We start from the raw sequence: 27,606 nt of genomic DNA on the forward strand, positions 1-27,606 counted from the left end.
TAGTTTTTACCATAGAGTCTTAGCTCAGAGTTTTTGTTGAAGTTTTAGTTTATTTTAGTTTTAGTTAATAGTTTATAGTTTTAACTTAGAGTCTTAGCTTAGAGTTTTTGTTAGAGTTGAAGTTTAGTTCAGTAATAGTTAAGAGTTTGGTGTTTTGCCGTAGAGTCATAGCTTAGAGTTTTAGTTAGAGTTCTATTTTAGTTTAGTTTTAGTTGAGAGTTTATAATTTTAGCTTAGACTCTTAGCTTAGAGTTTTTGTTAGATTTCTATTTTAGTTTAGTTTTGGTAAAGAGTTTATAGTTTTAGCTTAGATTCATATCTTAGAGATTTTGTTGAAACTATAGTTTAGTCTAGTTTTAGTTAAGAATTTATAGTTTTAGCTTAGATTCTTAGCTTAGAGTTTTGTTAGAGTTTTAGTTTAGTTTAGTTTTAGTTAAGAGTTTAGAGTTTTAGCTTAGAGTATTAGCTTAGAGTTATAGTTAGAGTTGAAGTTTAGTTTAGTTAAGAATTTAGAGTTTTATCATAGAGTCATAGGTTAGAGTTTTTGTTATAGTTCTAGTTTAGTTTAGTCAAGAGTTTAGAGTTTTATCATAGAGTCATAGGTTAGAGTTTTTGTTGAAGTTGAAGTTTAGTTTAGTCATAGTTAAGAATTTAGAATTTTTATCTTAGAGTCATAGCTTAGAGTTTTTAAAGTTCTATTTTAGTTTAGTTAAGAGTTTAGAGTTCCACCTTAGAGTCTTAGCTTAGAGTTTTACTTAGAGTTGAAGTTTAGTTTACTTATAGTTAAGGGTTTAGAGTTTTAGCTTGGAGTCTTAGCTTAGAGTTTTAGTTAGAGTTCTAGCTTAGTTTAGTTTTAGTTAAGAGTTTAGAGTTTTACCTTAAAGTCTTAGCTTATTATTTTATTTATAGTTCTAGTTTATATTAGTTTTAGTAAAGAGTTCTGAGTTTTAAATTAAAGTCTTAGCTTATAGTTTTATTTTTTGTTGAAGTTTCCTTTATTTTAGTTTCAGTTAAGAGTTTATAGTTTTAGATTATAGTCTTATCTTAGAGTTTTATTTAGAGTTAGTTTCTAGTTTAGTTTTAGTTAAGAGTTATAGCTTTAGCTTAGAGTCTTAGCTTAGAATTTTAGTTAGAGTTGAAGTTTAGTCCAAACTAGCATAACCACAAAATTAAACAATATTGCTTAGAAATACCAAAACCATAGGTTAGGTTAGGCCAGGTTAGAAGTCTGGTTTCTCCACGTTTAAGTTAGGTTATATTAGGTCAGCTTATCATGGGCACTCAGGATAAGCTATCCTAATATAACCTAACTTAAACGTGGAGAAACCAGACTTCTAACCTGGCCTAACCTAACCTATGGTTTTGGTATTTCTAAGCAATATTGTTTGATCTTGTGGTTATGCTAGTTTGGGCTAAACTTCAACTCTAACTAAAATTCTAAGCTAATACTCTAAGCTAATGCTTAAAATCTTAACTAAAACTAAACTAGACAATAACTCTAACTAAAACTCTAAGCTAAGACTCTAAGCTAAAAATATAAACTCTTAACTATAACTAAACTACATGAAATTTCATCCCTAAATAAAACTACAATCTAAGACTTTAAGTTAAAACTCAACGCTCATAACTAGACCTAAACTAAACTAGAACTCTAAATAAAACAATAATGTAATGCTTTAATTTACAACAAAAAACTCTTAACTAAAAACAAAATAACCAATAAATCTAACTAAGGCTGTAAGTTAAGACTCCAAGCTAAAATTCTAAAACCTTAACTATAAGTAAACTAAACTTCAAATCTTAGTAAAACTCCAAGCTAAGACTCTGAGGTTGAACTCTAAACTCTTAACTAAACTAGAACGTTAAAATGTCTAAGCTATGACTCTAATATATAAACTCTAAATTCTTAACTATGACTAAACTAAACTTCAACTTCAACAAAAACTCTAACCTATGACTCTATGATAAAAATATAAAGTCATAACTAAACTAGGAATATAACAAAAACTCTAAACTACGAATATAAGAGAGAAATTAAAAATTCTTAAATACAAATAAACTATAATTAAAGTCTAACTTCAACTACAAGCTAAGACTCTAAGCTGAAGCTCTGAGCTCTTGAATAAAACTAAACTAAACTATAACTATACCAAAAGCTGTAAGCTAAAACTCTAAGCTAAAACTATAAAATATTAAATAAAACTAAAATAAACTATATTTTCAACAAAAACTCTAAGATATGAATATAAGCTAAAACTCTAAACTCTTGACCAAAACTAAACTAAAATAGAAATCAAACAAAAACTCTAAGCTAAGAATTTAAGATAAAACTCTAAATTCTAAACTAAAACTAAACTAAACTAGAACTCTAACTAAAACTCTAAGCTATGACTCTATGGCAAAACACCAAACTCTTAACTATTACTAAACTAAACTTCAACTCTAACAAAAACTCTAAGCTAAGACTATAAGCTAAAACTCTAAACTATTAAATAAAACGAAACTAAAATACAAAGACAACAAAAACTCTAATCTAAGACTCAATGGTAAAAACTAAACTCTTAACTAAAAATAAACTAAACTAGAACTCTAAAAAAACCCTAAGAAAAGACTCTAAGCAGAAATTCTAAATTCCTAACCAAAACTAAAGTAAACCATAACTCTGACTAAAAGCTTAAAGATAAGACCCTAAGTTAAAACATCAAACTCTTGAATAAAACTAAACTAGAACTCTAACTGAAACTCAGAGGTACAAAATCAAACTCTTAACTAAAATTAAACTAAACTAGAACCCCAACAAAAAACTCTAAGCCAAGACTCTAAGGTAAAACACCAAACTCTTAACTAAAACTAAACTAGAACTCTAACTGAAATTCTAAGGTAAAACACCAAACTCTTAACTAAAACTAAACTAGAACTCTAATTGAAGCTCAAAGGTAAAAATAAAACTATTGACTAAAATTAAACTAAACTAAAAATCTAACAAAAAAACTCTAATCTAAAACTCTAAACTCTTAAATAATACTAAACTAAACTAGAACTCTAACAAAAACTATAAACTATTAAATAAAAGTAAACTAAACTAGATATTCAACAAAAACTATAAGCTAAGATTCTAATCTAAAAACTCTAAACTCTTAACTAAAAATAAAATAAACTAGAACTCTAAATGAAACTCAAATGTAAAACTATAAACTATTAACTAAAACTAAAATAAACTAGGACTCTAACAAAAACTCTGATCTAAGACTCTAAGCTAAAATTCTAAACTCTTAACTAAAACTAAACAAAACTAGAACTCTAACTAAAACTCTAAGCTAAGACTCCAAGGTAAAACGCTAAACTCTTAACTAAAAGTAAACTAAACTAGAACTCTAACTGAAACTCAAAGGTAAATTATTAAATTCTTAACTATAATTAAACTAAACTAGAACTGTAACGAAAACTCTAAGCTATGGCTCTATGGTAAAACTCTAAACTCTTAACTAAAATTAAACTAAACTAGAACTCTATAAAAAACTCTAAGATAAGACTAATCTAAAACACCAAACTTTTAACCAAAACTTAACCAAACTATAACTTAAAGTAAAACTCTAAGCTATGACTCTAAGCTAAAACTCTAAATTCATAAAAGTAACTAAACTAAGCTTCAACTCTAACTAAAACTCTAGGCTAGGACTCTATGGTAAAACTCTAAACTCTTAACTAAAACTAAACTAAACTAGAACTCTAACAAAAACTCTAAGCTATGACTCTAAGCTAAAACTCTAAACTCAGAGCTAACTAAACTAAACTAGAACTCTAATTAAAACTCTAATTCTAAGCTAAAACTATAAACCAAAAATAAACTAAACTTCAACAAAAACTCTAAACTAAGACTCTAAGCTAAAAACACTAAACTCTTAACTAAACTAAACTAGAACTCTAGCAAAAACTTTAAGCTGAGACCCTAAGCTAAAACTCTAAACTGTTTAAGTAAAACTAAACTAGACTAAAACTCTAAGCTAAGTCTCTAGGGTAAAACACCAAACTCTTAACTATAACTAAACTAAACTAGAACTATAACAAAAACTCTAAGCTATGACTCTAAGCTAAAACTCTAAACTCTTAACTAAAACTAAACTAAACTAGAACTCTAACAAAAACACTAAGCTAAGACTCTAAGCCAAAACTCTAAACTCTTAACTAAAACTAGACTAAACTAGAACTCTTATTAAAACTCTAAGTCTAACCTAAAACTCTAAACTGAACTGGAACTTCAACAGAAAGCTTTAAACTAAGAATCTAAGCTTAAAACACTAAACTCTTAACTAAAACTAGACTAAACTATAACTATAACAAAAACTCTTATATAATAATCTAGGATAAAACTCTAAACTATTAAGTAAAACTAAACTAAACTAGAACTCTAACAAAATATCTCTGCTAAGACTCTAAGCTAAAACTATAAAATCTTAACAAAAACTAAACTAAACTAAAACTCTAAGCTAAGTCTCTATGGTAAAACACCAAACTCATAACTATAACTAAACTAGAACTCTAACAAAAACTCTAAGCTAAGACTCCAAGCTAAAATTCTAAACTCATAACTATTACTAAACTAAACTAGAACTCTAAGCTAGGTCTCTAAGGTAAAACTCCAAACTCTTAACTATATGTAAACTAATCAAGAACTCTAACAAAAACTCTAAGCTAAGACTCCAAGCTAAAATTCTAAACTCTTAACTATTACTAAACTAAACTAAAATTCTAAGCTAGGTCTCTAAGGTAAAACTCCAAACTCTGAACTATATGTAAACTAAACAAGAACTCTAACAAAAACTCTAAGCTAAGACTCTATGCTAAAACTGTAAACTCTTAACTATTACTAAACTAAACTTCAACTCTATCAAAAACTCTAAGCTAAGTCCCAAGGGTAAAACTCAAAAGCATTAACTATGTCTAAAGTAAACTAGAACTCTAACAAAAACTAAAAGCTAAGACTCTAAGCTAAAAACTCTAAGCTCTTAACCAATACTAAAATAAACTACAACTCTAACAAAAAATCTAAGCTAAGACTCTAAGCTAAAACTCTAAACTATTAACTAAAACTAAAATAAACTAAGACTTTATGCTAAAACTCTAAACTCTTAACTATTAATAAACTAAACTTCAACTCTAACAAAAACTCTAAGCAAATACTATAATCTAAAAAAACTAAAATATTAAATAAAACTAAAATAAACTAAAACTTCAACAAAAACTCTAAACTCTTAACTAAAACTAAGATAAACTAGAACTCTAAAAAAACTCTAAGCTAAGACTCTAAGCTAAAATTCTAAACTCTTAAACAAAACTAAACTAAACTAGAACTCTAACTAAAAACTCTAAGCTAAGACATTAAGGTAAAACACCAAACTCGTAACTAAAACTAAACTAAACTAGAACTCTAACAAAAACTCTAAGCTAAGACTCTAAGCTATAACTCTAAACTATTAACTAAAACTAAACTAAACTAGAACTTCAACAAAAACTCTAAGCTACGACTCTAAGCTAAAAACTAAATTCTTAACTAAAACTAAACTAAACTAGAACTCTAACTGAAACTCAAAGGCAAAACATCAAACTCTTAACTAAAATTAAACTAAACTAGAACTTCAAGAAAAACTCTAAGTTATGACTCTAAGCTAAAACACTCTATACTTTTAACTAAAACTAACCCACGGGCTGGGTGGTCCTTTGGGAGCCCGGGGAGAGCCTTTGTGGGTCTAGCGGCCCTTGCGGACCGATGGGTCGTTTGGGAGCCTGGTGGACCTTTGGGGACCAGGGATGGGTCTTGGGGGGTCCGGGGGGCCAGTTGGGAGCCTTGGGGACCTTTGGGGGCCGGGTGATAGCCTTTGGGACCCCGGTGGTCTTTTGGGAGCTCGATGGGCCTTTGGGGGCCCGGGGAGGGCCTTTGGGGGTCTGGGGAGGGCCTTTGGGGGCGCCAGGGGCCCTTTGGAAGCCCAGAGAACCTTTGAGGACCGGGGGCTTCCTTCGGGGTTGGAGTAGGAGGATTGGAACCCTTTGGTGTTGGGTAGAGGACCTCATAACACTGTTCAAATGGAACTTGTGTATTATAACGAACACAGAGTTTCACCATTAAATTCTCTTATAAAATCTCTTCAAAAATCATATTTTATAAAGTCTCTAACTGTTTCGCCGAAATAATTCCCTAAAATGGCTAAAACGGTATCGCCTAAATAATCCCTAAACGTAATTCAACATGTTCCTCTTGTTTAGCATCCCTGCGCTGTCGCATTTCAATTATTTGGAAACCTGATTCCCGCGCTAAAACAATTCATCGCTAAGATCTAATCTTTTCCTCGGAAACGATTCTCTTGTTAGAAGTCCAAATTAATTTCCCTTTCGTGAGTCAATTCTCTTTAGAACAACAAATTAATTCCCCTTTCGTGTCAATCAATCAATCATGAAATCATCTGTCACGTGTGATCTAAACTTTGTACCGGAGACAATTCTCTTTGGAAATGCATCAAAGACATTAATTAACTTGGCTTTATCTGTCAGACATTCCCTGGAAACAATTTGATTAATGACATATAGCACAGGTGTTCCCCGGAAACTCATAACATTTGCATTGAACAACAAATATTGGAAACACGCGATCTCCCGGGAACTCATAACATTTGCCTCGAATAACAACAAGAAGGGAGTGACAAAGTTCCTGTTTTTCCATTCTCACTGACAAAGACCATAAAAACATCAAATAAATTGACCAACACACATAACCATCCATGAAAATAGACATAAATGTGACAAAGTTCCTGTTTTTTCATTCTCACTGAGAAAGTCCATAAAACCATCCATAAATGTGACAAAATTCCTGTTTTTCAAATTCTCACTGACAAAAACCATAAACCACGTGGTTCGCGTAGGAGTAGCACCTCCCCTTCTACTGAAAGCGATCAGCTAGGTTATTTTAAGAGATTGTATGGGTTGCATAGAATGACCCATACCCAGTTTCTTAAAGGAGACCTTGGACTGTGTTCTCTTAAAAACTATAGGACTGTCTAAATGATAAAATTTTAGCTAAGGGTTGTACAGCTACCCAGTGATAGGCTACTGAAGGCTGCATATGATGAGTTACTTCAGCTACATAGGAAAAGATCTTGGCCTTTTAAAGTTGAAGAGGAACTGGATAAGACAGGTTTTTCTTTCGCATGGAATGATGGCCTTGGTCCAACTAGTCAACAATTACAGTTGGACAAGGAAATCAAGCGGGTGTGGAGGACCAGACGATACAGAAAAGGGGCGAGGAGATTAAGAATTCAGAAATTTTAAGGTATTATAAAGAGGTTAAGATAATTTATGGTCAGGAATTTTACTTTAAGTTAAATTTACCGTCTAGATACCTTACATCTAGATATCGTCTAGATATCTAATTGCCTTCCGATTCGTTTGAGATTGAAAGTTTTTGAGAGGAGGAAAAGTGTCCCGGGCGGCAGGTTTGCTTGCCCTCTTTGCCAAGAAGAGGACGAGAATTTGGAGCATTGTCTGAGTCGTTGTCGATGTCCTTTGGGGGTAAGGGAAAATTTATTTGGGAATGATGGAGTGTTGCTTCCTGACGCTTGAAAAGTACGTCGCCACACTTTATTTGTCTAGTGGGAAGATATTTTGATGAGTATTTTGCAAAAAGAAGAGAGTAGTTTTTATTTTATTTTTATTTTTTTGCTTTATTATTGTAACGAGTGCTGTAATTTGTTAATCTTGTATGTTATTTGTGTACATAACCACATTTTGGCTTGAAATACACGTTATCTTATCTTATCTTATTTAATTAGAAAGCGCAAAATCCCTGATTATCTATTATAGCTAATTATATGGAAACAATTAACTCAAATTTAGAACTTTCTAGCGTACCTGGTTAACTTGGATACTATATTTAGTATGACTGTACAAAATTAACTCTTCTATATACAGTTATATCAAGCGATAAAATAAAACTGCCATTATTATTTAGCTTTGCGTTTTTCTTTTAGCTGCTGGTGTAAATAAAGTAGGCGTTCATCCTAGATTAAGTAGAAACAACTTGGGGGACATCCACTCTGTTTCCTGCTTTATAATCAATGAGAAGGTCTTTAAAATTGTCTGACTTTAAAAAAGGAAATAAACCCCGTTTAGAATTCTCCAACCCTAAGATTGAGGATCACATAAGGGAAAGCATGAATACAGGGCTTTAATTATCGGGATTACACAATGGAACATCTTAACCTGTATAACTCATAATATTTTTCTCTTAGGCTCGCTATTCGCTATATACGGCATCTCCAATCGATGTTAGAAGAAAGTGCTTCAGAGTATTTTGATGGTCATCAGCAGCAGTACTACCACAAAATGCCCATATATGGCCCAGGAAAAATAGGAACGATATATCCTGCTTTTTCAGCGTTTAGCAGCGGCAGAGAAGAAATAGAAATGGACTATGGCAATCGTGAAAATCACCAAAGGAATTTTGAGTCTTCTATATAGTGTTTATTTTGGCTATGAGTGTCAACTGTGCTCGCAATGCTTCTAGTTTTTGATTTGTGGTATATGGCTGTTTATCAAGAGAACATTTGTGAATCACTATTTTTTAATTTATTTTTAGACGGTTTTATTAAATTTCAGTTTGATTTTTACCAAAGATCAGGGTCTTCTTCTTTTTAAACATTTCAACTTTTGAAAGTACCAGGAACATCAAAACGAAAACGTTGTTTGCCCCCTGGCTCTATCTTAGGTTTATTCACACCTAAAAGCCGGGCTTGTCTAAACTTTTTTCTTTTGGTTGTTATGCAATTATAACGATTATGCCGTTGCGTAATTCTCTCCTCTGTCGCCATACCGAATCGTGAAAAAAAACCCGCAAGCTTTCCTTATTTACTAACAACTCGAACAAACCCTACAGAACTGTGTAGGCCTACCACCCAATTCATCTGCATCTGATCGTCCAGCAAAACTAATATCACTATTTTGTTCAATAGGGCTACTGAAAAAATGTAGTCTATTGAAAATTACAAGAAAATAAGATTCTATTGGTATGCCAATAGCCGACTAAAGAGATAAATATAACAGAATAGGATAGCCTTATTAATCTTTCTAAAAAAATGTTTTTGTAGGTATGTCAATAAGCTAATAACTAGAAGTGAAAATTATCCATATAAATGCATAGCTTAGATTTATGGCAATGTTTGTTTTTTCTTAAATCAAACAGGGAAGTTTCAGTTTCAAGAGCTCCGTGATAATGTTTTTTTTTTGGTAATTGTATGATATAACCCCTACCGCTCAAGTTCAGCCGCGTTTTCAGGCTCAGCGGGTTCGAACACGGGTTGTTCTTTTCTAGTGCATCAAGCGTTGTGCATCAGTGTATCTAGTACCATCAAACACGGGGTTGAAACTTCGAACCCGCTGAAACTAGACGAAACTAGTCGAAAAACTAGAAACTTGAAACTTGAGAAAAACAACCCGTGTTCGAACCCGCTGAGCCTGAAAATGCGGCTTTGTTCAATCATTGACATATTATAGAATCGCTTTTTTTCGTTAGTTTCTTTCAGGTTAGCGTGAGTCAAGACAAAGACAAGGGATAGAATAGATGGAAAACATATTATTTGGGCTATATATTCGCAAATTATGGGGGGGTATAGCATTTGGACATTTTGAAGTTAGAAAACAATTCTTACCTCATAATATGCAGAATAATTGTACCTAACACATTAGGCATGCAGACACGCTAAACTTTATACACCCCCCCTAGTGTGCAAATATATAGCCCAAATTTGTTTCTAAAGTATTATATTTTAATCATACTTAGGTGTATTGTATTAGGATTGGGCGTTAGAGAAACATATTAGAAGAATAATAGGAAGGCGCTATATCATGCAAGTACCGTATTATTTTCAGGTCGTTTTCTGCTGATTTTCTACACACATTTCATATCAAACTTGCCAACTGCTAGGCGTAGAAGTAATTACATACTATCCAGAACACAATTGATAAGTGAAGTTAGGTTAATCATAATGAAGTATACCAAAATATGATGGAAATCTAATACTTTAGTAACAAAATTTTCGAAACTACAACAGAGAATTATGGAAAGCAGGCCACCCAGAACGCATTGTATTAAATATCTAACCACCTCTAAAAATTAAATACTTCATTAAAATATACCTGTATCGTAGTTTATTTCACGAAAGAATAAGCTAATTATAACCAAATGCGAGAGAAAAACCGGTTTACTCAGATCAAACAAAGGAAACTTCTCGAGTTTGTTCTGGATAAAGTTTGCTTTGTTTGATCTGAGTAAACCGGGTTTGCTCTGGCGTTCGATTATAATTAGTCTTTTGAATTGCCTCACTTTCGTTTTCTTTGCTTTGCTTCTATTTTTTTTGCACACAAGTAATCCTCGCGATAACTAAAAGATGGTCAGATCCGGGATAAATACCCACATCAGCATAATTTGTAATTAGGAACTTAGAGCTGACGAAAATGTTATCTATCAAAGTAGCTGAATGACTAGAAATCCTCGTAGGTACGCATACTAAAGGATAAAGATCATTAGCAACCATGTAATTAAAAAAAAAAAAATCTAAATTATCACCATTCAAATCTAGCAAGTTCAAATTAAAATCACCCACGGAAATAAAATCTAAACCAATACGGGACATTCAAGACATTAGTAGATTAAAATCTTCAATAAATTCGTCCAAACGAGTTCTAGGCGGTTTTTACACCAGACAAATAATTATTTTATTATTTTCAATTTATAATTCAACACACAAACTCTCGACCTTTCCTTCAATCCAAACTTATAATCATCAAAATAAAATCATCTCTTATAAAATAATTCAAATTCATCTTTACCAAAAATCCAAGGCCGCCACGATTCAGAGACTTCCTATTTTTTACCTGCAACGAATAACCTGGAAAAACAAATGACGAAAGAGACTGGTCTCTTGAACTAATAAAAGTTTCATAAACAGCAATTTAAATCAATATTCTGTGTAGAATCTTGAATAAATTGCAGAAGATCAAGATACCCAGTAGTCAAGTGGCAATTCCACGAATATGGACAAAGAGAGTCATGCCGTAAAATCTTCAAGGGCATAATATAAGTGTTTCTCTGTAGCGGTTGAAAACTAACAAATAGTATATTCGCATCTTGCCCAATCCGGGCAACTAGAATATCCTCAATCTGGAAGCAACTATTCATGTGTCTTCAGACACGTGCTGGTAATTTTCACACATCAAAATCAATAATGCTCAAAAAAACGAATAAAAACGAAATGGTATTAATGAGGAAACAGCGGAACAAGGGAACAACAATACAGAACAACGCAAAAGACTATAATGAATAAATAGAAAAGGAGAAATATGCATTATTCCCGAAATACATGGATTCACTGAAATAGGGAAAGCCGAAATACACAGCACACAAACAACCGAATATCTATCAGATCGTATCTGACAAAGAACGGATTTTTCGCGTAGCAGTTTCACCAGGAAAGAGAACAAAAATTCAGCCCTTATCTGTCCACACATTCTTAACCCCGAATTTATCTCTCGTAGCTTCCAATATCAACTTTTTTTGCTTTGTAAGAAATTCACTAACAAAAACTCCTGAGCTAGCAAGTCTCGGCTTAAGTTTAAAAATCTGAAATGCAGTTTCTCTGCTTGCGAACTGCACAATCACTGGCGCTACAACTAGGGTGCTTGAACTAGAAAGGTTAGCAAGCTTGGACTGATTGATACTCCTGATCTGGTCCACAGAAAATTCAACCAAACCCCTATGTTTGTTTACAATACTTAGTATAGAAGAGTTCAGATCAACACCAGGTTAGTAGGGTAAGAGGTACCATTTCTGTACCCTGTATAGCAATTCCTATGTTTTTTGCGTACGGCACGTTCCATGGTAGCTTTCCAAGGCATAGTCTACAGCCAGCGGTTATTTGGCAGTGTATAATGTGGTCAAACAGGTTTTTTTCTGTTTTTGTTGTCAATTGCACAATGAATGTACGTCATGAGTTCACATACACATACTTAAAACTACACGTGATTAAACACGTTATAAAACTACATGCTATTTGCTTAAGTCCTGTTTGTACCGTTCCAAACCGGTGGGGATTCCCCGCCTGTTCCTAAACATTGCAAAAAAGATAACAGTATGAACGGGGGATTCCCCGGGCAAATTTGTTTCAACTCCAAGTTTTTTTTTCAACCAGAGTGGGTTTTTTTTCGAGCTGACACCTGTTTTTTATGCAGCCAATCAGAGACAACGGAGATATTTACTCTTCTCTCTCTCTCTCTCAATTTTTTTGTTGTTGCTAGCTCAGTTTCATTGTGGTAGTGAGAGTGTCAACACATGACAAAATTTTCCATACATGTCCGTTATGTATGTACACACTGGGCAGCTGGTTATCATCATGTGAGAATTGCACAATGATTGAGGAGTATGATGAAAAGTGTAGATTATGCAACCCGTGTAAATTACATAAAAGATATGTTTGTTAAATTAAAGATTGTAATTTTTGTCTTAAAGAGGTGTGTGCCTGTAGCCTGGGAGATCATCTCTGTTCCAATCGCAATTATGATAAGTGTAACCAATGAGAGAGAACCCATCCCGGTACGACTGGACTGAATCGTAACTAAAATCATGTTTTATTGCTAAGAGATTGGAATCGTCGTGGTTTTAGATTGTTCTGGGAGGAGGAAACTGGTCAACGATTGAACTGTTGGAACAACAAAAGAATATGGTTTCTACGTCTTCGTTGTGAAGACAATGGGTGTTATGATTATAAGCCCACTGATTTTTATTTGGCTGTGAAGGAATGTGATTCGACACTTGAAGAAACTATTTGTGAAACTACTTCAAATAAAAAATTTCAAACATGTGAATTCTATAGAATGAATGAGAATAGTATCATTGACTTTACAAAGAGATATGACAAGAGTGAAGTCACACTCTATTGTAGAAAATGTGACTCTGACATTGCACGACATCAGGATCAGTACACTGTGAATTCAGATAATCTACCTGCACTAGTTGTTGTCGACAAATACTTGTAGTGGATGAAATCTAAATAGCAGAAAAGTCGTTTTATCATGTCTATAAACTTTAGTTAATAAACGATTTAACAAACATTTTTAGAACATTTTATTAGTAAGGCACAAAAATACATATTGAATACGTGTATAAGTATGTTCTAAACTGTAAAGGCGTTAAATTGAGGTAAGTCAACGAAGATATCGAGAAACTGCTTGTAGGTGTAGCCACGACATCTGAACATGAAAAAGAGTAGTGCATGAAAGCCACATGTCTTAGTCGTTAAATCCTGTACTCTTCGTTGATTTTGAATAATGGTTTTCCCCCTACTTTCAATAAAGTTGCTGATGTATGGAGCGTAGAATTTATACGATAGGCCAAGATGATAAAAAAATTCAATATTCTTCGCTGTTTGAAAGATGCATAGCCAATGACCGGTCTTCAAAGTCGATGGACTGCAATTAACAATGATTAAGGTATTGTTAACACTTGGAATTCTTTCAATGAAGTCTAAAGGTATGCAATAGGACTTGTACTGAGACATGTATGGATCCATACTAAATACATTGATTATTTGGTTTGTGTTTATGGTGCTAGGTCTAGTAGAACACTGCCGTCGGGTGTGATTTCCAAATAGGTATCAAATTGACTCAGTTATATTAACGTGATATTCTCAGCCAGAATATTGGCAAATGTACATTCTAAACTTTCATTCTCTGTTCGTGCTATGCTCATTTCCTGTGTGACTAACAAGTCCAAACATGAACTCCATGATTTTTTTGAACACATTGAATCGGTTATTCCATTTTCAAATAGATGAGAGTCATGATCTAGGGACTGCATGGTCAACTCGTACAGAGTTCTATAGGATTTTTTGTCAAATGATAGAGTGTACAGTGGAATACCATTCACTTTGCACACGAGGCTAGATAGACCGAAAAAATTAAAATCATGGGGGGATTCAGTCCAGGATCCAACGGCACTGCCACTCTTCACAAAGGCCAAAGCCAATTTTGACGGGGTTTCTCCATTGATAAATGATGAATCGCTATAGCTACGAGAGCCGGTGGCAATGTGACGTTGATTGGTGATCGTATGGGGAACAAGAAGTTTAATGTTGTTACCATTGGCTCTTAGCTTTTCCACTGCCAATGCAACAGAGCTCATAACTTGTTGTTTTCGGACGTGGAGAATTGCCGATGTGATAATGACATTTGCATCGGGTGCTGCAGGAAGTGTTTTTCTCAAAATGAAATTCGATGGGGCCATCTGTAACTTTATGTCAATCTTGACATTGGGGGGTAACCATTGTGATATATTGAATATCTCATGATTTAATTTTCCAACCAGATGATAATCCTGTGTCACTGCAGTAGTCAACTCACCGTCAGTGTCAACACCTGATCGATATTCATAGCCCAATGATTGTCCTCTCAACTCCTTGTATGCCTTTGGCGTCATCATCATAAATTGTATGTAGCTTGCATAGTTGGATAAATTATTGCTAGTGCTCACCAATGTTCCATTAATAAATACATTCATTTGTTTGAATAGGCTGTGTAGAACAGTTTTCGTAGGAGAGATCATCGCTGGCATTTGGAGTTGTATTATCTGACTTTTTCTTCACCACGACTTTTAAATCAATAAATGTTGATGACAAATCAATGAAGTAGTCTTCATTAGAAAATATTTGAAAGTATATATCTTCCGAGAGCGGTTGTTGGGGGTGAACTATTTCATAGTACCCATACTTGACAATGACATCAACATTTTCAGCATTGAATAGATTCAATGAGGAACTAATTGATGGATATGATTCCTTGTGAGGGAGATATGTCATCCTAAGCGAAGAAATTCTTCTTTGTTCTAGCAATCTTTTTCTTTTTCTTCTTCTTCTGTTTATTGGCCGTCCGTTTTTTATTCCTCAAAGTCCTTGTTGATGTCCTTCGCTTCCCACCTGGTGGAGACTGATGAGTGAATGACGCGCACACATCCTTTTCAATCCCTCCCCATTTTGTCGAGATTTTAGCTGCTCACCAGCGGTTCTTGCTGAAGATCTAATATTTTCCTTAAAATTCTCCTTGAAATTCTTGCCCAACCACCAGTCCTGTAGTGTGGAGGCAGCAAAATTTGATGCAGCAGGTACAAGATATTTTCCGGCAAGGGGTAGTGCAGAACTATATAGCCTAGCAAACCAGCTACCAAGACCATAGCCAGACATTGTAGTACGCCCCTTGTAGTAGTCCAATCCATTGCCTATTTGACGTGGACTCAAAGCATCAACATAGCAATCGATATCGGTACAGACAAATGTAATTCTCCTATTGTTCATTTTAGGTGATTGTACTGCCGTTGACAATGGGTCGAAAATGACATGTAATCACTGCTAGGCCTTTTTTTATTGCTAGAGGATCACCCAATTCACTTCTTAGTGTTAACTGACAGAGTTCCAAATATGAAGTATTTACAGGAACATACTGATGATGCTTTATATTATGGTGATGAAAAAGTTCATGAGTTGTTTTTCGTTCAAGAACACGTAGGAGGAGGACATTTGAGTTACCAACTCTCGATGTTTCCACAAAAGTTGCATAGAGAAATATGCAAGAGTCCGAGGCAAAACCAGGTGGATAATCAGCAAAAATAACTTGATTCATCCCGTAAACGGTGCCAGCTTTTTTCCCATTGATCATATTCTGTGTAAAGCGAAGAACATCTCTCAGATTATCATTGAGAATGATTATTTCAGTGTCAAGAGGTGAGGTAATGTAAATCCTGTCATGTTCCAATGAATAATTAAAGTGAAATTTACCATTCCTATGATATGAGTTTTTTCTATTGATTGTACGACACAAATCCCCCATATTATCATATTCAATATCTTTCAATTTGGCCTTACGATATTCACTAGGTTTAAGTGCTTCAACCCATTCATAGTCGACATAGTTCAACCCATTCATAGTCCAATCGAGTGGTATAACTTTTATATCATACACACGATCCTTTCTCAGGATGTCATAGGTATTTTTGAGAATATAGTCGACAAGAGCCACTTTATATGCACCGTCAAATTTGATGGCGGGGGAGAGTTTTGTCCAAAAATCACTTGTCGTATTCAAGTCATTGTAGAGAGGATCTGAAACTTTGGACATAAATGTTACATAGAAATCATTAGGTATTGTCAATATCTTCAACACTTATCCAAGAATCAAATAAGTTTGTTACCCTAGCCAACGAACAAGCAGCTTTTTTTTGCTCCTGTGAGTACGTGTCTTTAATATTTTTTCAATTTGATAGATTTCACTATCAGTTTTAGCTTTTTGTAATTCATAGTCATAAAAGCTACCAAAAATCTCTTCATCTTTGATATCACGCAGTCGATAAATTAAGGGTTTTTCGTCTAAGATTTTTGCCACTTTAAAAAGTTCCGTGGACCACAAGTAATTCCCCTATTTCAAAAACATTAGTTGTTATATTAATTCGAACAGTATCCCCAAAAGTGCACTTATTTTTCTGTGTGACAATTTATTCACTTAAATTTTGTACGAAGAAAATTTAAACTTTAAAAAAATTAACACAGTTGACTTCTGTTTTTACTGAGCTTGGCCATAAGCTAGAATGTCGTGGATTATGTATAAACCTTATTTTATTTAAATAAAATGTAAAATTCAGTACATTTTCCAATGTACAATATCTTGAAATTAAAAGTCGAATAGTTCTTGTCAATTGTTAGGCCAATACAGTCTTTATAGGACTGTGACGATGATAGAGCAATGTACTGTATTTCTCTAGTATTTTTGCAACATGGGGATTAACAAATTCACTACCGCGATCCGTTTGAATTTTTGTATATGAATTTTGATCGAGAATTTTGTTTCAAGCCTAAGTAACGTCAATTAACTTACTTATTTGCGATGAATTCGCACGAGTTTAATAACTATAAGACCTGATTTTAAGTAGGACGCACTTGTGTAGTTTACTGTGGTGCCGTTTAATGTCATCTCGAGCCAAGATATCCGCCTGAATTGTATGAAATGGGTAAAAGGCTTTAGTTTTTCGATATTGATTGGCACGAAGTCTATGATTTCTATGCAGAGTGTAACTTGATTCATTTTGTAGATAGTCTTGTACACTTTTAGTGTGAACACCAGTGACTTTGGAAAGAGTGGTGGGGGAACTTAAACTCCCCGCCTCACCAATATTTTCATAAACACCTTTCAGAACTTCAACCATTTTGAACGTAAACACGTTATGTAACGTCCACTACCCTTTTGTATACTGGCTGTTGGTGGTGTTGATGGTGACGTTGACTTGATACGTCTTCGCTTTTGTCTAGCTACCAGTGGTGTGCTAGTATTTTCCAAAATTGATTTAAAATCTTCTTCTTCAAGTTCATTTTTTAATGGTGTCAATGTTGTTGATTATGATGACGATGATGCATGTTCATTTAATTTTTTTAGAATTTGTCTATTGCCAATAAGACTTTTGGAGAAGTTTAATGTATTTAGAAAGTTGTATAGATGAGTGTCAAATGATAATAGTCCTTTACGATTTGTAACCATGTCATATATTAAATCAAGTAGATTATAGCTCTTGCCCTGAATTATAATCCCTTCCCCATTGCTCTCAACTTGAATATGACCACTTTCCAAGAGATTGGTTAGGAGTCGTTTTCTTTGTTAAACCTTAGTTTTGGGCCTAAGAATTCAAAATTTAAATACAATATAAAACAATTACAACATAGTTAATTGTGTTCCAGCAGAATCCTGAGGAGATGATTATTTTTTGGGATCAGCAGCAGCAGCAGTGGGCTTCGAGCGATAGGACTTGTGTTTGTCCACTCGGCGAAGTGCATCTTGAAGTAAAAGCAGTTTTTTATCATCCTCTATATTTTCATTGTCAAGGACTTTACTCAGATTGTTCTCAAAGTGTTCTACGGGTGAGATAGCGAGTTCTCTTGGAGTCAATTTAGAGGTTTTTGCCATTCTCACTAGAGAAAAATGTTTACAAGTCCTGCAATTATCAGCAGCAAAATCTTGAAAAATCTACCGCCGGCCTGAAGAAGTCATTTCCTTTTAAAATTCTTTCCTTCCTTTTTAGAGGCCCATGTAGTTACAATGCAACGATGTTGCTTCGCCTGTTGCTTAACTACTTCTGGCAGTTGAACATTACCCTTGGTCAAATTTAAATAAAGTTCGGATATTAGATTAATGAAATCATTGTCAATACCGTGTTTGAGTATTGATTTCCTAAGCGGAGGTTTTGAAGTGCTTAGAACTGAAAACAAATGTCTATTTTCATGTAGTTTCTTCAGTGTCATGATAGCGACTAATAGGTCTTTTTAGTGTTCACAGGGAGATATACTGTAATTTCATTGTTGAAAATATCTGTGGCTACACGCAGATCCTTGGGTGTATTTTGATTAAGATCCAATAGGATGTAGCCGTAGGGTTTATTAGTTGCCTGATTGTATGCTGAGAGCAGAAATTTAGGGGAACCTGGATAGATCTGTTTATTGAGCGTTATTAGCGAGCTAGAATCACGAACAACTCTGTAGATGATATAGTAGGTACAGTTCAAAGCAAGTGTTCGCATACACTTGCTCTGATGAAAGAGGTTGTGTAGAACCTGAGTAACGGAAATCTGTTCATGATGAGAGCGAGCAGTGAACAATTGCAGCATTTGCAGAGACCATTGTTCAACAGATTAAGCCAGATCGTCAATGATCAGCCAAGAGTTTGGTTCAATAATACTGAAAACATCAAGTCCCTGTATGAATTGTATCTGCACCAATCCCATGGCAGCAATTGCTTTTATTTTATTATAAGACTCCTGCCAAATACAACAGCAATCGTAGATTTTTTTCTGCTTTCCCACAAATATTTTATCGCAATTTTTTATTATTTTCGTTAAAGTGTTTTTTTGCCCGACACTGACGGTCCACACAGAGACGATCTGAATGGTGTTTTAAATTGATACTAGTTCCCTTCAAAAGATCCCTTGGACAACTAACTGTAGACCATGTTTGTTTAATGACTAAATAATTTCCCTACTACTACTCTGTTCTTCAAGAAGAATAAGAAGACGAATAAAGAATCATATTTTCTTTTATTATATACATAAAAAAAAGTAACAATACATTGAAAAAAAAAGCACATTAAAAATGAAAAAATACACTTTTTTTTTAATTTATTTATAAAAAAAATACAACATTTATATCGGCACACTGAGAAAAAAAAACAACACTTAAATAAATTCACTTTTTTTTATATAGAGAAAAAAATACAGCATTAAATTAGAGAGCACTTGAAAAAAAAAATATCACTTTTTTAAATGAAATATTAAAAAAAAAAAAATCTGCTCTAAGTAAAAAAAAAAGATAACTTTGATAGTGGCGGTGCGCCCCCTGCTGGCGTCCGCCCCCCCCCCCCTGGTCCGCGAGGCCCCCCCCCCACCAAAGGCTGCGAGGCCCCCCCCAAAGGTTTTAGGAAATAATTTACAGGACTTTGTTTAAACCGAGACTTTCCCTATGGGTAACACATTCGGCCCGGTCTGAAGTTAAATAGTGACCAAGGGGGAGGGTGGTCACACCATCTTGACAAACATAGACCTTGTCGGAAATGGTACTCATGGTAATTTTTTCTACATTTACAGTAAAGTTCCTGTATTTAAGAGAACGAATTGCCAACAATTTGGCTCGTTGAATTGTATTTTTAACAATGCAGGTCCTATAGCTGGTCTATTTGAAATTATTATCTACATAGCATATTTGCACTCCTTTGCAACATTACCTTATTCCATCGCCGTTTGTTGGTACCAGCTAAACTTTGGGGCCTAAGAAAACACAACTGAACATCAAGTTGCTTCCCGGTTCAGATTTAAAAAATAAAAGCTGATTTGGCGCCTGACGTTTTACTAGCTCAGGGTAAAGACCACTCCAATTGGTGTAGTCCATTCGTGAGCTGATAATTTCACCGTGCGCCAAATCATCAATTAGATTTGGGGTTTTTACTTTTAACAGTAGAGAATCTGTGTCCCCGTAGCAGACCTCTACTTGCCCCTTTTCCGGCCACTGTACCCTAGCCACATTGTAGTAGAATTTCAACATGAGCTTTTTAGAGATCTCCAAGATCGCACTGCCTGCAGCAATATTTTATTCAGGACAATGCGTCTTTTTTTCCTATTCAATAGTACCATGTCCGGGCCAATGATTGTGAAGGAAGTGTGATTTGGATTGGTAATAATTCGAACAAATTGTTTGGGATCGGTCACGACGTCACAACGATTTCTATTGTAAACACTCTCACACATTTTTCCAAAGACCGAATTCGAAATAAGTTTATAAATTTGCTTTTCGACCTCCGTCTGTGCTTCAGAATGTTTCCTGACAAAGATGTCAACAAACGTTTTCAAATAAGGTTTTTGGCTAAACTGGAGTGCTCTGTGAACCTTTGTGACGTTGAAACCGTTGTTGCACATCCATTTTTAAGCTACATGATGTACAACTATGTTTTTTTTGGCAGAAGATCAGCAATAAGTTTTTGTTTTGAAGGTGTCCAATGCAATCCGTCCAGCTCTACTAAAGGCCTATTGCGGAGGCTCAAAGAGTTCTTAGTCACAGATCTATTGATGCACGGGAAAACCAAATTCTTTACTGAATCGTGAAGCTCGACTGGTGTCTCTCTATCCATTTCCAAAAACCATCCAACCGGTCCATTCTCCTCAACACTGTCAATGTTGGGGAAATGGGGAGCTTGATGGTCATTGAGCCATTTACAGTCATCGCAAGGTAGCACATAATGGGACATGGCCGAGGGGTAGAAAGAATTCATATCAAGAGAAACTGCATTCGATTTTGTCCCCGTCTTCTCTCCTGTTGTATCAGTTTCCAATATACGGTCCCCGTGAAAAAAAAATCCACCCCTCATTGACATTTCTATGAGCAGGTGGTGATCAATGTCTGTAATCAGCACGATGTCTTCTCCACTCATTTTTAGGATAAGGTCCATCACTAGATGGGGAGATGAAAAATAATAGCCCAAATCAAGATTAAACTCCTCATAGATTTTGTCCGTATTTTTACACATAATGTCTAACAGAGTTAACACGTCACTCGACAAATACAGCTTGCAGTAGTCAAACGCTTTTTTACAACCTCCCTCTGCCCGTACTGTTTTAGCAGAACTGTATTCCTCGGGGGTGCACCTACAATCGGGAAGACTGTCGTAAAACGATTCAATCAAAGGAATAATTTCCTCGGCAAATCTCAACATGGAGAAATAATGGTCATAAGGATATATGCCTTTGACCGTCAACAAATCATATAAATCATTTGGAAATTATTGCTTGAGAAGGGGGAAAGCGTTGCAGCCGTCATCTTTTTTCTGCACTTGAATTAATTTGCTCAATGATTTGGGGGAAAAACTGTAGGAATCTAAAAAGCGAATTTTATTCGTGTACTCAACATCGGCTTCAACAAATTTCCACATAAATTCCAAAACAAGCAACTGTTCCGCTGATTTAGGTATGATTTTGTAGGTAAAGCTGTCTATCACCCATGCATCACCACTGTTCCGTTTCTTTGAAGATGTACCAATGCTAGTAGCACATACTTTAGATCGTAGTTAGAGTTATGTATAAAAACAGGAAGAAAAAGTTGCTGTTTAATTTTTAAATTACATGAATTGTGAGCCCACCCTCGAAAGTTACTTTTTCCTGTTGAATTGGGGTCAATAAGGTGATTGTGATCCTGGACCGCGTCTTTTGGGGCAAGAGTACCCCTACATACCCAGCAAATTTTCCCCTTTTTTAGCGCCAGTTGCTCTTTATCTGACATTATCATTAGGTACTTGATGTGACGCAAGCGTGAAATTTCGCTGTCTGCTGTTTTTGTTACAGATACCAATAGCTTTTAAATACTACTCACTTCGTCCATAGCCAAAAAAAAACTCTTACAAGTGCATTTTATTGTTAGAATTATGACGGGCGTTTGCTCAAGAACATGCGACTAGTTTGTGTTCCTTGACTTTATTTTGCCTTAATTGGCCTGATACCTCAACCAGTCTTGATTCACAGTTTAAAGACACTTTATCAACTTGTAGAAAGGAATTTTGGAAATTTTTAAATTGTAAAGTATCTTTGCCTTCTGCCGGCAGTTCAATCCGTTGATTCCCATGAATTTTGCAAAGCCCCATGTGGTCTGAGAATCTACGCTCGGATCTAATTGGAAAAAGGCAAATTGGGCGATAGAGACGTTCCGCTTTCTGAACGCCTTGAGATCTGAGTCGACTTATTAAAGTAACGGGGAAAAAATGACCATAGGAATTTACATCTTTGGAAGGTTTGTAAAAGGCCCAAACCCAATTTTTAACATTTTCCACCATCGGTGTCCTCACTGAATACAAACCCCCTTTTTTATTTGGTTTTTTTCCCCTTTTACAAATTCTGTGTCATACTGGAGAACAACCACCCCCAACCCAAGATTTTCATTTGCTTTCTCGAATATGCTTATTTCTTTCAAGGACACCGAATACTTCCCCTCTAAACAATCAAAATTTACTTTAGGGAAATTTTTTCCACCATTACGTGCAAGTCCGTCGAGATTTTTTACTGTTGAATCTTTTTTTAATGTTTTATGGCCTTCTGCTAAAAATGTGTACATAAAGCATTGCAGTCCTGTTTCATAATTGAAACCCTGAACCCCTTTGGTAGCCGACAAATCAGGGTAGCATTTTATTTGTCGACTACCCGCTCCCCCTTAAAATAAAGTTTTTTTAAATCTACTGATATTCAGATCCATGTATTCAATGTATAAAATTGTGGACCCACTTCCCCTCTCATTAAACGTGTCCAAAGTCGAAATTAGTTTATTTACCCAGTTAAAAAAGTTGCTCTCAAATTCGTTTTGACCAGGGTAAAAACTCTGGTTGCCAGTGGAAAAATTAAAATAAAAAATTTCCCCAGATGTCCCCTTTTGTAAATAAACCTTTTGATTTATTGATGCTTTAACCCCCCTTGACCCCCCAGGTCTGAATCCGAATCTCAATTTGTGCTTGAATTCTGTCGATGTAGCTATGGAGAACATTCACGGGGTCTGTTAAAATAATGCTTCCGTCAACCGCGTTTTCCTCGGGGGGATTAAAATCTACCCTGTATGTTTGCAAGTGACCTAGAGCAGATTCTAACAAATAAAATTCACGTAATTCCGGGGACATAGCACTATTTCCATGCCCTGTACCTATTTATACAGGATCCAATTCACTTATAGTAAAGTTGTCGTTAAATATGTCCGCGGAAGGATTAGTTCCAAAAATTTGTATAAGACTGTCCATTTCTTCAGATGTAAATTGAAAATCCAGGGGGATACCAAATAACATACCTTCACTAACATCATCATCCGGTGAGAGGGAACAATTACCCATGATACTTTGAAGTCTCGGGCCAGGGAATGCAGAATTTTTCACAGCTTCCCCCTGAAACTAGAAAATGAATAGATTAAGTTTTTTTTTCTTTTGACGAAAGTTTTATCACAATTATAACACACTTTTCTTTTTTTCTTTTTTTTATCAAACAATTTTTTTTTAACTAAAAAGTTACCCCCTCCTCCCTCAGAAAGACACAATAGCCTTATCTGTCGTGAAGCATTTTTCTACTTGTTTGTTTCCCGAATCATTAACACGTACCATTTTTCCATACCATCCAACAAAACCCAATTCCTCCTAGAATTATTTAAACTAAAAAGTTACCCCCTCCTCCCTCAGAAAGTTCACAAAAACGCAATAGCCATATCTGTAGTGAATCATTTGTCTACTCGTAAACTAATTTTTAAAACTAAAAAAGTTACCCCCCCTCCTCCCTCAGACAGTTCATAAAGACACATTATAGTTATCTGTAGTGTAGCATATTTGTTCTAGTTTCTTTACCGAATATTTAACAAGTACCATTTTTCCATACCATCCAACAAAACCCAATTCCTCCTAGCATTTTTTAAACTAAAAAGTTACTCCCTGCTCCCTCAGAAAGTTCACAAAAACACAATAGCCATATCTGTAGTGAAGCATTTTTCTACTCGTAAACTAATTTTTAAAACAAAAAAGTTACCCCCTCGTCCCTCAGAAGGTTCAAAAAAACACAATAGCCTTATCCGTAGTTAATCATTTTTCTGTTCGGAAACTAATTTTTAAAAATAAAAATTTACCCTCTCATCCCTCTGAAAGTTCAGAAAAACATACTGGCCTAATCTGTAGTGAAGCATTTTTTTTCTACTCGTAGGTTTAACGAATATTTAACACGTACCATTTTTCCATACCATCCAACACAACCCAAGTCCTCCTAGACTTATTTAAAATAAAGAGTGCCCCTCACCTCCTTCCGACAGTTCTGAAAAAAATAATCGCATTATCTTTTGTGTAGCGTTTTCTATTCGTACACAAATTTTTTTTTTTAAACTAAAAATTTACTCCCTCCTCCGACAGAAAGTTAAGAAAGACACAAAGGCCATATCTGTAGTGAAGCATTTTTCTAATATTATGTTGACCGAATAATTGAAAAGTTCCAATTTCCCATACCTACAACCTTCCACCTAGCCCTAATAGGATTATTTAATCTAAAACGTTACCCCCTCTTCCCGCGGAAATCTCACAAAAACCTACAAGCCTTATCTGTATTGAATAGTATTTATTATCGTAAACTAATTTTTAAAACTAAAAAGTTACCCCCTCCTCCCTCAGAAAGTTCAGAAAGACACAATGGCCTTATCTGTAGTGAAGCATTTTTCTACTCGTATGTTTCCCGAATATTTAACTCGTACCATTTTTTCCTTACCATCCAACAAAACCCAATTCCTCCTAGAATTATTTAAACTAAAAAGTTACCCCCTCCCCCCTCAGAAAGGTCAGAAAAACACAATAGCCTTATCTGTAGTGAAGCGTTTTTCTATTCGTAAACAAATTTTTTTTTTAAACTAAAAAGTTAACCCCTCCTCCCTCAGAAAGTTCAGAAAGACACAATAGCCTTATCTGTCGTGAAGCATTTTTCTACTCGTATGTTTCCCGAATATTTAACACGTACCATTTTTCCATACCATCCAACAAAACCCAATTCCTCCTAGAATTATTTAAACTAAAAAGTTTCCCCCTCTTCCCTCAAAAAGTTCACAAAAACACAATAGCCTTATCTGTAGTGAAGAGTTTTTCTACTCGTAAACTAATTTTTAAAACTAAAAAGTTACCCCCCTCCTCCCTCAGAAAATTCAGAAAAACACAATAGCCTTATCTGTAGTGTAGCATTTTTCTACTCGTAAACTAATTTTTAAAACTTAAAAGTTACCCCCTCCTCCCACAGAAAGTTCAGAAAGACGCAAAAGAGTGCTTTCTTTGCTAATAAAAAAATACATTATATTCAGCTATCTCTGAGGGGGGCAGAGAAATTTAAAACAATGGTCGGGGGTGGGGGAGATTAATATTTTAATATCTCTGACATACACTTTACAGTGTTGAAAAATGGCGAAAAGAAAATACTTAAAAAAAAACAAAAAGTTGGATAGAAATAGGTAGAAGCTAGAGGTGAAAATACTCACATTTCCAAATTCAGACTGCTGTTGAGTGCCGTCCGTTTCTTGCATAGATGGGGTGGCGATGTCACTGGCTTGTACAGGTGAGGCAGTGGGGCTCCCCATCATGTGAGCAATTATCCATTCTCTTTTCAGCTTTCGACCTAGCTGCATAGGAGCTGGCACTGGTGAGTTTTGAGCAGGCAGCGTCGGTCTGGAGTGGATATGAGTGGCCCCCGCTTAACCGTCTATCTCCACTTTTTGTATTGGAACAAGACCGTTAGTTTTAGCTCTCTTTTCCAGGGGAGGGTAATTGTAGGAATCCTCTTTCTTCAAAAGAAGGCAAAATTTAGTATGGAAAAAAACAATTCCCTTTTTTACAGAAGAAAAAATTAGTCTGCACAAAGAATCCCCTCTAACCACACGGAATCAGGGAACAGAGTCTCTCTCAAACCCCGTAAAGCTCTTTTAAAAGATACAAGAATTACTTATTTAACACAAAAATTTCGTTTTTAACGGATGCCAAGTAAAGATAAACTGTGTTAGAATTGATTAATTACCCTCTTCCCTGTCATATATTTTTATAAAAGCCTCTTAATCATCTATGAAATTCATTTACTTTCATCAAATACAATGGAAAAATATCTGTCTAATTTGGTCAAAAACAAACTCTTTTGTCAATGAGCCTTGAATCGCACATATCCGTCTTTTTTTTTTTTCTTAATCCTGATAAGACGCATGCCAAATGTTGTTTTGAAATCATCCCCTCTTTGGTAACATGTTAAACACAGATGGCTTTATTTAGAGCGGAAGAAGATAGTACATTTTAAATGCGGGATTGGGAAAGGATTCTATGGAACGAAAAAGAACTAAAACTACAGAATTATGCCCCCTAACAGAGTAATGGAAAAGGGAGTTTTTTGTTTTACATAATAGAAAAAAGCGTGCTTTGCTGTTTCTATCGAATATACGCATCATCTTCTTAAGATTTTGTATTGTTGGAGGGGAGGGGGCTAAGTCCCCACTGAAATTTGAATTTACTAGTAAAACGTTTTTTTTTTGTTTTTTTTGTAAATAAAAAATGAAAGTTTACTCACATTGAAAATAGAAATATCCATTGTTTTCAAAGTTAATAAAATGTAATGTGCTATAATCAATGTGTTAAAGCATAATGAAAATTGGAATGTAGTGTTTGAACACTTTATACGGTGTTTAAATGACGAATTGTTAACAAATTATCTGATTGGCTGCCTTAAAAACTGGTTTCTGATCTAAAAAAAACCCACTCTGGTTTAAAAAAAAACTCGTTTGGAATGGTACCAACAACATATAAGCAAATAGCACGTAGTTCTAGAACATATTTAATCACATGTAGTTTTAAGAATGTGTATGTGAACTCATGACCTACATTCTTCGTGCAATTCACAACAAAAAGAGAAAAAAAAACCTGTTTGACCACATTATACACTGCCAAATAACCGCTGGCTGTAGACTATGCCTTGGAAAGCTACCATGGAACGTGCCGTACGCAAATAACATAGGAATTGCTATACAGGGTACAGAAATGGTACCTCTTACCCTACTCAGGTTTTTGTTTTACACCCTGGAAAACCAGATTTTCTAGCAGTGAATCTTGCTTTAAGTTATCAACATCCGCTTCAACACTCGAAATACGGGAATCAATAGACTCCATCTGACTTTTAAAATCTTTTAGCAGGTTTTTCAATTCTTGCAAATTTGGGATTGTATTCAATGCTAGTAGCATCATACACTTCACTCACAATAATTTCTACACTAAGGAACTTGTTACTACTCTGTACACTTTTCTCATTTACTTTTTCTGAATCTCTGTTAATATACTATTTTTTGTCCGCAGTAGCTCATGTTCAGTAGCAGCTTTTCAAATAAATTTGTAACAGTGTTAGCCCCTGGAATTGCACTACTCTGTGATTTTGGGGTGTGTTCTAAATAAATATCGGGAAAGCATTCTAGTTCATCAAAT

The 27,606-nt window shown here is 34.9% G+C and overlaps 1 protein-coding gene across 1 annotated transcript in view; it reads right to left on the minus strand.

Moving 5' to 3' along the window:
* The window catches only part of LOC148950500 (extracellular sulfatase SULF-1 homolog), a 60,320-nt gene extending 32,951 nt beyond the window's left edge, over window positions 1-27,369 (minus strand). The window contains exon 1 of the mRNA XM_089091884.1: window positions 27,188-27,369. Within this exon, the coding sequence (XP_088948010.1) occupies window positions 27,188-27,369 (182 nt within the window). The remainder of the gene's footprint in view (window positions 1-27,187) is intronic.
* Between the last annotated feature and the right edge of the window lie 237 nt (window positions 27,370-27,606).

This window comes from Artemia sp. Qi Xiang Cuo, chromosome 7, assembly GCF_049724085.1.
Source record: "Artemia sp. Qi Xiang Cuo chromosome 7, ASM4972408v1, whole genome shotgun sequence".
Classification (NCBI taxonomy): Eukaryota; Metazoa; Arthropoda; class Branchiopoda; order Anostraca; family Artemiidae; genus Artemia; species Artemia sp. Qi Xiang Cuo.